The sequence below is a fragment of the Arachis ipaensis genome, chromosome B07, assembly GCF_000816755.2.
Source record: "Arachis ipaensis cultivar K30076 chromosome B07, Araip1.1, whole genome shotgun sequence".
Classification (NCBI taxonomy): domain Eukaryota; kingdom Viridiplantae; phylum Streptophyta; class Magnoliopsida; order Fabales; family Fabaceae; genus Arachis; species Arachis ipaensis.
The window spans coordinates 11,008,089-11,020,077 of NC_029791.2; the positions used below are offsets into that span (position 1 = coordinate 11,008,089).

The 11,989-nt window shown below is 34.6% G+C and overlaps 5 protein-coding genes across 15 annotated transcripts in view; 3 read left to right on the forward strand and 2 right to left on the reverse strand.

Annotated features, from left to right (window-relative positions):
• Nucleotides 1-315, forward strand: part of LOC107609122 (adenylosuccinate lyase) — a 6,874-nt gene extending 6,559 nt beyond the window's left edge. For all 5 annotated transcript variants that reach the window (XM_021107303.1, XM_016310964.2, XM_016310965.2 and 2 more), the window contains one exon: nucleotides 1-315. The gene's annotated coding sequence lies outside the window, so the exon portion shown is untranslated.
• Nucleotides 1,949-4,417, forward strand: LOC107609518 (uncharacterized protein At2g39920). Of its 6 annotated transcripts, none has more exons than XM_021107304.1 (6): nucleotides 1,949-2,120; nucleotides 2,263-2,482; nucleotides 2,688-2,830; nucleotides 2,955-3,399; nucleotides 3,574-3,777; nucleotides 4,060-4,417. In XM_021107304.1, exons 3-6 carry the CDS (start codon nucleotides 2,767-2,769, stop codon nucleotides 4,259-4,261), a joined length of 915 nt encoding a protein of 304 aa, XP_020962963.1. In that variant the 5' UTR covers nucleotides 1,949-2,120; nucleotides 2,263-2,482; nucleotides 2,688-2,766; the 3' UTR covers nucleotides 4,262-4,417. The 6 variants fall into 6 exon arrangements, with proteins under 6 accessions (XP_020962963.1, XP_016166998.1, XP_016166997.1 ...); XM_016311512.2 differs by having other exon boundaries at nucleotides 2,263-2,403; nucleotides 2,680-2,830; XM_016311511.2 differs by having other exon boundaries at nucleotides 2,263-2,403.
• LOC107610011 (glucan endo-1,3-beta-glucosidase 7) lies at nucleotides 4,286-6,722 on the reverse strand. Its single transcript, XM_016312081.2, has one exon. It carries the CDS (start codon nucleotides 6,387-6,389, stop codon nucleotides 5,235-5,237), a length of 1,155 nt encoding a protein of 384 aa, XP_016167567.1. The 5' UTR covers nucleotides 6,390-6,722; the 3' UTR covers nucleotides 4,286-5,234.
• Nucleotides 8,702-9,910, forward strand: LOC107606616 (LIM domain-containing protein WLIM2b). Its single transcript, XM_021107307.1, has 3 exons — nucleotides 8,702-8,999; nucleotides 9,197-9,286; nucleotides 9,654-9,910. Exons 1-3 carry the CDS (start codon nucleotides 8,880-8,882, stop codon nucleotides 9,675-9,677), a joined length of 234 nt encoding a protein of 77 aa, XP_020962966.1. The 5' UTR covers nucleotides 8,702-8,879; the 3' UTR covers nucleotides 9,678-9,910.
• Nucleotides 10,052-11,989, reverse strand: part of LOC107608939 (probable sugar phosphate/phosphate translocator At3g11320) — a 2,878-nt gene continuing 940 nt past the window's right edge. The window contains exons 2-5 of one of the 2 annotated variants that reach the window (XR_002351136.1): nucleotides 11,372-11,475; nucleotides 10,942-11,279; nucleotides 10,759-10,908; nucleotides 10,460-10,585 (exon numbers count right to left, since the gene is read on the reverse strand). Coding sequence is in view for 1 of the 2 variants with exons in the window: in XM_016310728.2 (XP_016166214.1) it covers nucleotides 10,427-10,585; nucleotides 11,051-11,279; nucleotides 11,372-11,475 (492 nt within the window). In the remaining variant the exon portion in view is untranslated. Of the gene's footprint in view, nucleotides 10,586-10,758; nucleotides 10,909-10,941; nucleotides 11,280-11,371; nucleotides 11,476-11,989 lie in introns of both variants that reach the window. The other variant, XM_016310728.2, reaches the window with a different exon arrangement.

An 11,989-nucleotide genomic window follows, 5' to 3' on the forward strand; every position in this document is an offset into this window, starting at 1 on the left:
GCAGAACTGCCAAGGCATTTTCGTCATAGAACCTCACCAACCAAGGGTGATTATTAGTTGCTTGAAAAACATTTAAATTACATGCTGCACATTGTTGTAGAAGAGGACATAATGTTCCCTGATTATGAAAAACTATAGGGAATAAGGGATTTTGGAAGTGATAGGCAAATTGTATTATAGATTTTCATGCTTCAGAAAGGCCTGAAAAATAACGAATTAGGTTTGAAGTTATACCTTTCTTCTATTGGAGTCAATATTCTTCGAGTTGTGTAGAACTACTTAGAAAGCAAAAGTCTCTTTACCAGTTTTATTTTACACCTTATTTCTTGTTGGAGTGCATGGCATTAAGCTACCATTGTTAAGTAACAGGGAACTTCTGAAATCTCCACAAACAAAAGGCCAGCCGATCACTCGCCGATCTCGAGAATATCGCCGGTCAACCTGGACCGACCCGTGACCAACCTTTGGCCAATTACTGGCTGACACTAACGGACGTCTGTCAAATTGGTTTGAACTAATTACTTATATATAAATAGGTTAAAATCAATAGTGTTAAAAACTTTTAATATGAAACCAGATTAATCTTGCTTTTAAAATTAAAATTAGTTTTATTTTTATTAATATGGTTTAAAATTTAAAATGATGCATCAAATTGTAAATTGGTTTTAAATAAATCCAATTTATTACGTAGAAAAGTGGTTTGGTACAGTTTTCAAACTATAGTATAATAATTTGACACAATTCCAGTTTAGTTTGTGAAATTTTGTACCATAAACACCCTTATTATATAAGGTTTAGTTGTTGATATTGTTGTACTTAAATCTTTAAAAACTTATTAGCTGGGTTGACTATATAGATTAAATAATAATATTGTGTTCTATTATGTATCATATCTATAGTAAAATTGTTAATGTGTAGATTTCTTTTAATCACTTTATGTATAATTTTTGTAGGTCTTCATCTACTATTTTAGGTCTTTGATTACAATTAAAATTAAAGAGAAAAAAAAAAGGGAAGTATACATCAAGGATGTTATTGAGTTTGTATCTTGAAAAACAAAAGAACGTGGCATTATGAAAGCAATAATAATTGCTGGTTGTTAGGAATTACAAATGGGCCAGGGAAAAAGATGTATGAAATTTCTTGGTAAGAGAATCTTGTTTGTTTGCTAATTTCAACATGCTTCAAATGTTTTACATGATTATTTCAATTGAGTGATTAATATTTTTTACACATAATATTTTTGTATAAAATAATGTTAAATGCGTTGGAAACGAAACTTTTAAGGTTTAAGCTGGTTGCGGAATGAGGAATACGTAATTTTTTTTTTTTGGTGATTTCAAGTTTAAATTTTGAACAAAAATTAATTTGTGTTTAATTTTTTGCTAATAACCTCTTTGGTTTATATACTTTTCCTAATCGGATAAATCCTTGTCGGAGGATAATATGGACAACCAACGCTTCTCAACATGTCAAAGATCCAAATACAAGATTCCATCACCGTGCCGTCTTTAAATGGAGAATAAGGAATCCATTTGGAATACCGACCAATCAGATTGCAACAAGTGGCCACGTCTGCATTATTATTCTTCGCTACGTGGCTCGATATCTACACCGAGGATCTGCCCCACCATCATTCAATTTGAGCTCGTGGGAGGTGGCTGCTGCTCTATCCGTGACTGTAACATGTGATAGTGATGCCATGCATTATTGCTCTTATTAATCTTTTTATATTCTTAAGATAAACTTAACTAATAAATATTTATATATCCTTTTTCTTACATTAATCATTTCTGTTAGTGTTTGGTGATTATCTTATGATTTAATTAACTAAAAGATTTTAGACTTAAATTTTGAAAATAAAAAATTATAAATTATATATGATAAAAGTTACTTTAAGAAAAAAATTATACTAGATAAGATATGCAAATCCACACCTTAATAATAGATTATCTCACTAATCACATTTTGGATTGGCCTACACATAAAGGGTGTCTCAAGTCAGAACCAAAAACAATGGCAAAATTTCTAAGCTCTGGCATTTTTATGCCACAGCTACTACTACTATACGTCTTTGTTGAAGAATTCACCTTGCTTCACATTAATAATGCCATTCTCAGGTACTAATTTTCTCTCTACTTTTGTAACAATTTTCCTGTTTAATGTTGACGTGATGGTTGATTCCTTTGCTTGTGATGTGTTAACTCTCCTAATATGCTAACTTTTGAAGCTAATTAAGGTGTGTAACAACATGATTTTTAGGGTCAATCTCCACCGGTTTTTCTTTTCATCTTTCTTGTGAATCAGTTTCTGTTGTGTGCTGCAATGTTGCTTGATTTGGAGCCCTTGTGATTTGAACTTTCCAGACATCTAGATCGAACGGTAGCTGAAAGTTTGGATTGAGTAAATAGTATATCTATTAAGATTTTAGATCAAGATGTGACATTCGACTCGATAATCGAAGTTCTAGCCTTAGTATAAGGTATACCTCAGATTTAAACAGTTATGGTTGGTGAGTGATAATTTCTTCCCAGTTTGTCATCATCCAATCGTAGATGAAATGATTCATTCATTGGCAAAGAAGGGTGTTCACTGTAGTTGCTTGGAAGTTTCTGATTTTTGTCCAGAACTGGAAATATGAATCTCACTTATTTATGGAAGATGATCCAATTTTTCCAAAATTGCAGGATGCAGCTTTGATTTCTGGCAACACGAAATAGGCCTTACTCGAATCGGATTCAAGGGTAGATCTGGCAGCTTGGAGTTATGTCTGCTTATGGCCATCAAATGGAGGAGAACTATTCTGCAAGGAGTCTCTCTGGTGGTTCTGGTATGTAATGCTAGCTTCATCCCTCTTCTTCATTACTATCTTTATCTTTCTCCCTTAAATTATCCTTTTGGTTATTTTGGCACAATGTTGATAATTATCTAAATTGTTTCTTTCATGATAACAGAGATGAGGAGCAGTTATGTGCTGGAATCAGGATTCTACATCACTTCTTTCGCAGCAACCATCTTGATTACCTCGCTCGCCACTATCGGCCTCCTAATGATTACTATGCTGGTTGCTCTGGCAATGATGCTGCAGTCTTGTCAGAGTAGAGGTTCTGGAGTTATAGAGCTTCTAAGTGTGAATGATGATTACAGCTATTGCAAGGTTCATTCTCTGCACACCGAGCTCAATAGCTTAGAAGGACATAATCTTCCTAGCATCTGCAAGGACCTGGCCATAGAATATGTCAAAGGAGGCCGATACGCTCGCGACTTAGACTCGACCAAGTCTCTGATTGAGGTCTACTTTGACAAAGTTAAACCATCAGATGATGGAGTTGGTGTAGTGCTAATGGACATAGATGGCATTTTTCCTCTGAATCCTAATTCATCCAATCTATATCAGAGGTAACATACTAATCTTGCCTAAATTTATTCTTTTTGCAGTTTATCAAAGTTTATTTTGAAATAACTGATAGTTTTTCAGGTCCTGAAAAAAGAAAAAGAAGTATTCTTTTCTGTTGTTCTAACTCCAAGCTGATCTTCTGCACCAGTTAACTTGACATGATCTTATTGGTGTAGGTTTCATGATAACAGCATTGTCAATTGTATGTTAGAGTTGCAAAATTTAAAAAGCAGTCTTGTTCTAGGATTATGCAAGAAGCTTCAAGCTGCTGGATGGCCTATAGTTTTGCTATCAAGGGGGAACGGATCAGATAGAAATGTCACTGTTGATAATCTTGGCAAAGCCGGATTCGGAAGTTGTTGGTCTTCCTTGATGATGAGGTATTGTCATAAACTCACAATGTTCCTGTCATGAATCTTGGTTATGAATAAGAAAATATCTCAATTGTTTAGAATTTAAGATAGATCATAAGCTTTTAACTTTAGAAACGCAACTTGATTTCAGTGCTTAAAACTGCTCTTTCCTATCATATTTTATAAAAACAAAGATAGGTGTGAATTAAGTTGTTACATTTTAGAATTTCACATAGGCATCTACTTTTGTAGACTTCGAACATACCAACTGCTTGATCTTATACTAAAACGGTGATCTGCATTTTGCAGAGATGAAGATGAAGATTATTCCAACAAAGAAAATGAATGGATTTCTAGGAAAAAGAATGTGATAAAGAATAAGGGTTTCGTTATAAAAGGGATCATAAGCAGCCATATGGATGCATTAATTGCTGCAGATACAGGAGTGCGTAATTTTTTGCTTCCTGATCCTATATGCGACAAATTTGAGCAACAAAGAAAACCATCATAGTCCATAGATCATAGATGATGGAGATTAGTGTGATAGTCTTGTGTTTTTATTTTTTCCCCTCCAAGTATATGCTTCTAGGATAATAGGATGTATATTACTTTTTTTAAACAAAAGTGTCTTCTACTCAATGTGCCATGCATATTATGATTGTGGTAATATGCACATGCATGTTCTGCTTTTAGAAGGGAATAATTGAAGGTTTTTTGAACACTAAGAAAGTTTCTTCACTAAAAACGGAATTATGATTGTGAAGAGGAAATGGAAGGTGGAGAAAAAGATGCTGGATAAGTAGTACCAAGTGACCAACAGTGGCATTATTTGCTATGGGCACATGGGAAATTAAGCAAAGTTCCACTTGTAACCATTCTTTACCAATGGATGGACATGCATGTTTTCATTTATTTCAAACAAAACACACCCTACGATCCATCATGTGGTGTTGTCGATTATCACTTGTTACAAAAACACAATATTTAGGGCCATATTGTTATCAATTTTTCCAAGCCCAAAAGAATTGGATTGGGGGCATTATATTAGCCATTAATTCAAAGTGTAGTATTGCATTATTTCTGAGCCTGCTCTGTTTTCTTAAATTTTCTACTTTTTTTTTAATTGCATCAACTCATTTCACTAATCATTGGATCTAGATATTATTACAAAATAAGACAAATCAATCTGGGTAGGGACATGCACAAAAAGTGGATTCGTATCTTACTTGAGTTGAGGTGAATACATCATCAATACCAAAATTTCATTGACTCATCATCTAATCTAAACTCTCTGACACCATCAAATTCTGAGTCATAGCACTCATTAGTCTACTAAGAACACTGAAAATCCAATATCTATATCTATAACTATCCACATCATCAGTATCTATCTAAACTCATCACATTCATCAGTCATGAAAGTAACTAAAAAGCATTGATTCAGAGAAGAATGACTATACATGAAGCTGATGATGAAATTGTTATCAAATCCAAAGAACCAAAACCAAGAAAGAGAGCAATACCCTGAGGGCCAAGTTGATCCAAGAACCCTCCAACAAGTAGTTGGACTTTGACGAAGAGAAATCGATGCGGTACTTGGTGGTCCCGTTAGGGTAGAGAACACCCCAAGAGCGCGAAGAAGGAGTGGTTCCTTCCTTTTTATCAAACATCTCGTAGACATAAACTTCCTTCACACCATCCTTCAACAATGGCGTCCCAATTCCCGATCTCAAATGCTTCACCAAACCCTTCAGGTATATCTCCGCGTACCCTAGATTCGCCTCCACCTCGTTCGCGGCGGTGCTGCTACTCGGCCACCCTGTCTCCGTCACAACGATCGGGATGCTCTCGTAGCCCGCCACCGCCATGGCGCTCACCACCGCATCGATCATCATGTCGAAAAGATTCCGGTACCGAACACCGGTAACCAAATCGTCTCTGAAATTGAACGGGTGTTCTTGAAAGAGAGCAATCCCTAAGGGGATCTCGGATTTGAGCCTGTAGAGGTTGTAAGGGTAGACGTTGATCAAGAAGGAGGAGTTGGTGTCGCGCAAGAACTGGAGCAGAGGTCCGATGAGGTTGATTCCGGGAGGCTCTTGGAACTGAGCGGAGGAAGGAGGGAAGGGGGTGGAGATGGCGGTGACGAAGGAGAAGGAGGTGGAGACGGTGATCTTGCGGATGCCGAGGTCGCGAAGGGAGAGGTGGAGGTTGGTGATGGCGGGGAGGAGGGCGGAGGCGGACTGAGGGTAGGAGTCGAGGAAGGCATTGCCGACGGAGATGGTGGTGATTCTGGCGCGAGGGTAGAAGGGAACGACGTGGGTGTAGAGCCAGCGGAGGGTGGAGGAGCGGTTGGAGGCCATGGTTGGGACGAGGTAGTTGGGAACGGTGAGGAAGAGGGAGACGTTGGTGTAGAGGAAGGTGCGGATGACGGTTGGGTCAGGGTCTTCGAGGCGGAGGGAGTTGACTTTGAGAGTGGAGAGTGCGGCGGAGATTGTTTCTGGTGGTGGTGAAGGGGTGGTGGTGGGGGCGGAGTAGGTGAGGCCGATGAAGCGAAGCGAGGTGCTTCTTGGGATGAGAGAGAGAAGGAGGAAGAAGAGGGCGACGCAGAAGGTGTGAGAGTAATGGTGGTTGTTAAACATTGTTAGTTACGGTGGTTCCTCTCTCCCTCTCTTCTCACTGGATAAAGAATGCCAGACAGAGAGAGTGTGAGACTGCATGCATGCAGATGCAGGTCACTCACTGTGTGCGCGCTTGCAACCACTAACAACCGTAAAATCGCGCCATCTCCTCTTTCTTTTCTTTTCTTTTCTTTTCTTTTTCTTTTTCTTCACTAATTTCTCTATGCAACATTTCTGAATTACGATCAAATACTCTAAGCTAAGCTTAAATAGGAGCACATTTTAGCTTAGATAGGAGGATTTAAATTCCATTTTATTTGTTAACGTCCATCATTTTTATTATTTAAAATTTGATTTTCAAAATTTAACGAGTACATATTTTTGAATTAACTATTTTTTTTCTTTCCAACATTGCTTATATGTCACAACTCACAACATAAGTATAATAGAACAAAAAATTTCATTTATTCTTAAGACATCTAAGAAATTCTCCTTTAAGTAGTTCCAATATTTGTCCTTTTTCATTGATCAATCCGAATTATTCTTACTCCTTTTTATTAAACCTATAGAAGCATAAAAAACAGTAGTCTGGGTTTTTTAAACCCTTATATATATGTAAATAAATTAACACTTACATTCATTTCATGAACCCTACCCGATGTGACTGCCTTTAAGATACAGATGGATTCTCTTCAAAAATATTTACAATCAGAATAATTTTACTCGTATAGGTATTGGATTGGATAAGTGAATTCTCAATTCATTTAGCAAAAAGTTAATTATTAATTAATAAGTTCTACAACACCCAAAAAAAAAAAATTAAAGGGGCCTGAACTACTCTAGAGATTGTGACGTAGGGTGTGTTTGGCAAACGCGTTGAGGAGGAAAGAAGCACGTTTGAGTCTCTTGAAAGTTTTACTTTTGTGTTTGGCAACTTTTATTCTTCTGAACGCAGAAGTGATTCTGCCTTTAAACGTACGTTCAGGAGAAGCTAAAATTTGTAGCTTCTGCGTTTCACGTTCATGGTGGCTGATTATCTTAGAAAATTAGGTGGAAATTTTATTTCTTTTTTACCAATCCTATCCTTCATTTTCTTCTATACAAAGGATACTAGTAACTATTACCATCACAGTTCTCTATAGTTCTTCCTACTTGTTCTTAATTCCAATTTTTTTTCATCAAAATGGTTCAAATTTGTTTCAATCACTAGCAAAGTAAATATTTTAATTTTTTTTATTATTTTTAGTACTCACTTTCATATTTTAATTTTTATATTTTTTATTGTATTTTATATTTATAGGATAAATATTTTTATATTATTTGTGTAGTATTCTAATTTCTCATGTTATATTTTTATATGAGTTTTTTTTATCATTTACTATATTATTTTTTATATGTATATTTTTTATGAAATTTTTTTATTTTTGTTTGACTTTGTTCATGTGATTTTTATTTATTTTATTGTATTTTTTTATTCATGACAAATGTTGTTGATTTTTTTATTATGCTCTAATTTTTAGATATTTTGTTAATTTTATGATATTTTTATTATTATTTGTTCATATGAATTCTTTTTTTTTTCTATCCACCTTCACTGCATTGTATTTATGTTGTGTATGAAATTTTTTTATTTTTTTATTTAATTTTATTCATATGAATTTTATTTACCTTTTATTGTATTTTTTTTGTTCATATGATATATGTTGTTGATTTTATGATATTTTTATTATTTCTTATCTGTATCAATTTTTTTTTTATTCTTTGATGTATTCTATTTTTGTTTTGTATTAATTTTTTTATTTTTTATTCTGATTTTAAAAAATTTGTAATTGATTATTATATACTACATTTATTATCAAAATTTTATAATATAAATTATGATCTTATAAAAAAAAAGACAAAATAAATAAAAACTAATTATAAGTAACAATAGAGTCATAGATTCCAAACATAAATCACGTTAACACAAACTTACTTTTCATCAAAATCAATTTTGCAAAATCACTTTTATACAAACTCCCGTTTGCAAACTGTAATCCAAACACACACCTAATTGTTGCACTTGCATATGGTCCCCTTGCCATCCATGGTCATGACTCATGAGACACACAGACACGAATTGACGATGGACCCAGCTAAGATATCTCATCATATTTCCCAAACATTTTATTGGTTCACACATTTTTTTTTTGACATTATAGCTCATTATTACTCATCATCATTATGATACACCTAATATATTTTGATGTGATTCATGTTATATCCAAATATATATCTATCCAAGATATTATATACATTAGATCATATATGTATATATATATATATATTCTTTTGACTCTCTTCACAAACTCAAGGATCCACATGCAATTTCTCAAAGAAAATGTATCTTCTATTTTTCATGATCAAGAACTAAAAGTAAAAATGTAAGTAAAGCATTATGTCTTTCATTGGAGCACAACAAAAGTGCAAGGCTTGTGACAACGGTGTACCCAGTTGATCAACCATCAGCTGATGCCATTGCTTACCATAAAGCTTCATTACTGTAAGCCTTATTATGAGCATCTCTTCAAGGAGACAGGAACTTTCAAACAGAACTTCCAATCACGTATGTTTCTTATTTCCAAGATTGAGGTAATTATTTGTGATTCATATCCCTTTTTAATTGCGGTAATAATTCCAAATTTTAACAGCTTCAAAGGTAGCTGATAAGACCAAACCTGAGCTGTTAAATAAAAAAAACCTTCAAATAGATATTTGCATTTTGAAACTTAAATTATGATATTTGGTATTTTCTGCTTACTATTTGTGCTATCTTAATTCTATTCTAGACAAGATCCCCTAGTAAGGCAGCTGGTATGCTTTCTGGGACGCAAGAAAAATGTGCAACATGTGCTAAAATTGCGTATCCATTGGAGAAGGTAGGATTTAGATTATTTCATTATTACAATTATAACCTGTTGCAAATTTCTTAAGTGAATTTTTACCACTCAGGGCTAAGGGACAAAGACTCCTTCGTTATTTATTCATCACCGATCCAAATTCAGTAGATTAGTGGATTGTCCTCCTTAATTATATAGTTTTTCTTGACTCAGTTGAAAATTTCATATTTGTCCATTTATTCCAATTGAAAAGTCAAATGATAATAGATTACCAAAGTAAACAGTGATTCTACATTTTGTACTGATTACTAGAACATATCTTTACAATTACCCTAAATTACGAGTTCCTGAGTCCATCCCACTCGAAGGCCTATCATAAATCATGCTTTAAATGTTCACATGGCAGATGTCCAATAACAACATCCAATGATGCAGCACTTGAGGTTGTCTTGTACTGCAAGCACCATTTCTCGCAGCTTTTTAAGGAAAGGGAGCTATAATCATCTCAATAAGTCTGCATCAATAAAATGGGCACCAACATCTACTCCACATTTATGAACCTTGCTGCTTTGCATTACTTTCCCTTATGAAAAAGGATCCCAGTCTCTGGAGGGTTTCCATGTGTGTTTTTTAATGGTTATTCCATCATATGACTTGGGTGTAGAGTATTTTGTTTGATTTGTTTGTTCAAAAAGCTCTCTCAGTAATAATAGCTAATATTGGATTAAAAAGGTGTTATACCATTCCATAAAAGTACAATACACAGCTTTGTATCTTAATTTGGGACGCAGGGAAACTTTACCATGAGCAAGAATATGAATTATATCATCATATCAATAAACAAATGTGAGTAGTGTTAACAGCAGATATGATAGGAGATTCAATTCTATATAACTCTTTCCTGAAAGAATAAATGACAAAAAGACATTTCCTTGATTATGCCAACATTGGTATAGCAGAGAGACCGGTTACTTTACTTATTAGAGCTTTCTACTGGGGTGGGCTATTTCTGCACAATTGCTTAGTACAATAGGAATCTCGTTCGTTCAATGAGGCTTTCAAAATGTGGGACCAAAAGAATTTGTATATAAGTGAGACAGAAACCTCTGGATTCTGATCAGAAAAGCATGTCAGGAAATGTTGAGAATGAACTTCTTCCCAGGAATATGACATGTATGACTATGATGACACTGACTTGCTTCGCTTTTTGGCTTCACTGTAAAGTACAACTCCTAAGACTGTGAGGGAGTAACCCATCATTCCAGTTACTGATACTGGGTTCCTAAATATCAGAATTGAAACTACTACTGCTACAGCACCTTTGGCATTCCCAAGAACCTGTATGAAGAAGCAACTCTCACATTAGTTATGGAACACTCAAAAACACTTCAAGCAAAAATTAAGAAAAATTTAACATCTTGCCACTGATGTATATACACTTAATCCACGTTTGAATCCTAACTCGGAACAAGGAACACTGATCGCAAATCTGAGTCAAATAGTTATTATACCTTACGGACAGAATTTCCTTGAAAAATTTCAGTGTCCTTAACTCAGCTCACTATGAACTCTCGTTGACAATAAGCAGAGAAAGGGAAATGATTTATGCTCCTACTAGATCCTTAACTACTAAATGAGAGAAAAAGTTTTGGATTCCAAAACACTGAAAATATCTCTTTTTGTTTCAGTTAGTATTTCTTAATAATTTTCGAATGCTAGATCAATCATTACTTGAACGATGGTCCAAACAAAAAAAATCAGATATTTCCATAACACAGGGCAGTAAGAATGAGTGAGGCATGCCTGAAGGGTGAGAGCGCTGGTGTGTTTGGTGACCAAGAAATTGGTCAAGTTAACGAAATAGGCGAGTGCCGAATTAAATAGCAGGTACCAAATGATCTTCACATCATCTCTGGCAAGAGCCAAAGTAATGCCAACAACATTTTCTTCCATTATCAATGTAGCAGGAAGAAGGAAAACAACAGCCATTGGAGCCATATACAGTAGAAGGTTCATAGAATTCAGCTTCTCCCTAAATAACAACATCAACAATATGACTATATGAGTAGCCCCATTTAAAATATCAAAGCACAGAGACAAAATAGCATGTTGGTTAATTCATACCCTTCAGAAGACAGCAAAATTCCCTGCAAGACTGATTTCAGTGCCCGGGCAGCTGTAGCTGCAACACATATTATGAACCCAAATAAATGGAAGCTCGGTTCACCCTGTAACCAAAAGAAAGATTTAAAACAAAACATCAGAAACCAAAAAGAGTATTTTATCTTTTTACTCATCAAAATCACTTCAAGAAAGTACAACAGAGAAAAAAAAAGGTCTACCACTACTGAATAAGTGAATATGTCTCTCACCGACAGCTGAAGAATATTTAAGGGAATAAAATATCTACCACTACTTAAGCTGTCCTGTCTCCCTCACCGACAGCTGAATTGTGATTAAATCATATAAAGTCATAAAAAAATTTAAAAACGGAAAAAAAAACCCTATTTTGATTCTTTTTTTTTTCCCTTCAAAAAGGAAAAGCCATGAGATGTTCAATCCGGTGCATACTGAAAACTCTTCAAAATATAAACTAAATAAGATTCTAACTTGTAATTGCAAAGGTTCTTCAGGTCATCAAGCATCAAAAAAGCCCTGCTTCTAAAACCAACCCCCAACCATGTATTTTAATTTTAAAAAATTAATTGTAGATCATATCATATAAAGCACATAACAAAGACT

Excerpts from the sequence above, each read along its gene's own strand:
- LOC107606616 (XM_021107307.1), top strand. The coding sequence starts at position 8,880 with ATGCCATTGCTTACCATAAAGCTTCATTACTGTAAGCCTTATTATGAG. Across the intron at positions 9,000-9,196 it reads TTCTTATTTCCAAGATTGAG|ACAAGATCCCCTAGTAAGGC; the intron begins GTAATTATTTGT and ends ATTCTATTCTAG. Across the intron at positions 9,287-9,653 it reads TTGCGTATCCATTGGAGAAG|ATGTCCAATAACAACATCCA; the intron begins GTAGGATTTAGA and ends TTCACATGGCAG.
- LOC107610011 (XM_016312081.2), bottom strand. The coding sequence starts at position 6,389 with ATGTTTAACAACCACCATTACTCTCACACCTTCTGCGTCGCCCTCTTC.
- LOC107609518 (XM_021107304.1), top strand. The coding sequence starts at position 2,767 with ATGTCTGCTTATGGCCATCAAATGGAGGAGAACTATTCTGCAAGGAGT. Across the intron at positions 3,400-3,573 it reads TCATCCAATCTATATCAGAG|GTTTCATGATAACAGCATTG; the intron begins GTAACATACTAA and ends TTATTGGTGTAG. Across the intron at positions 3,778-4,059 it reads TGGTCTTCCTTGATGATGAG|AGATGAAGATGAAGATTATT; the intron begins GTATTGTCATAA and ends TGCATTTTGCAG.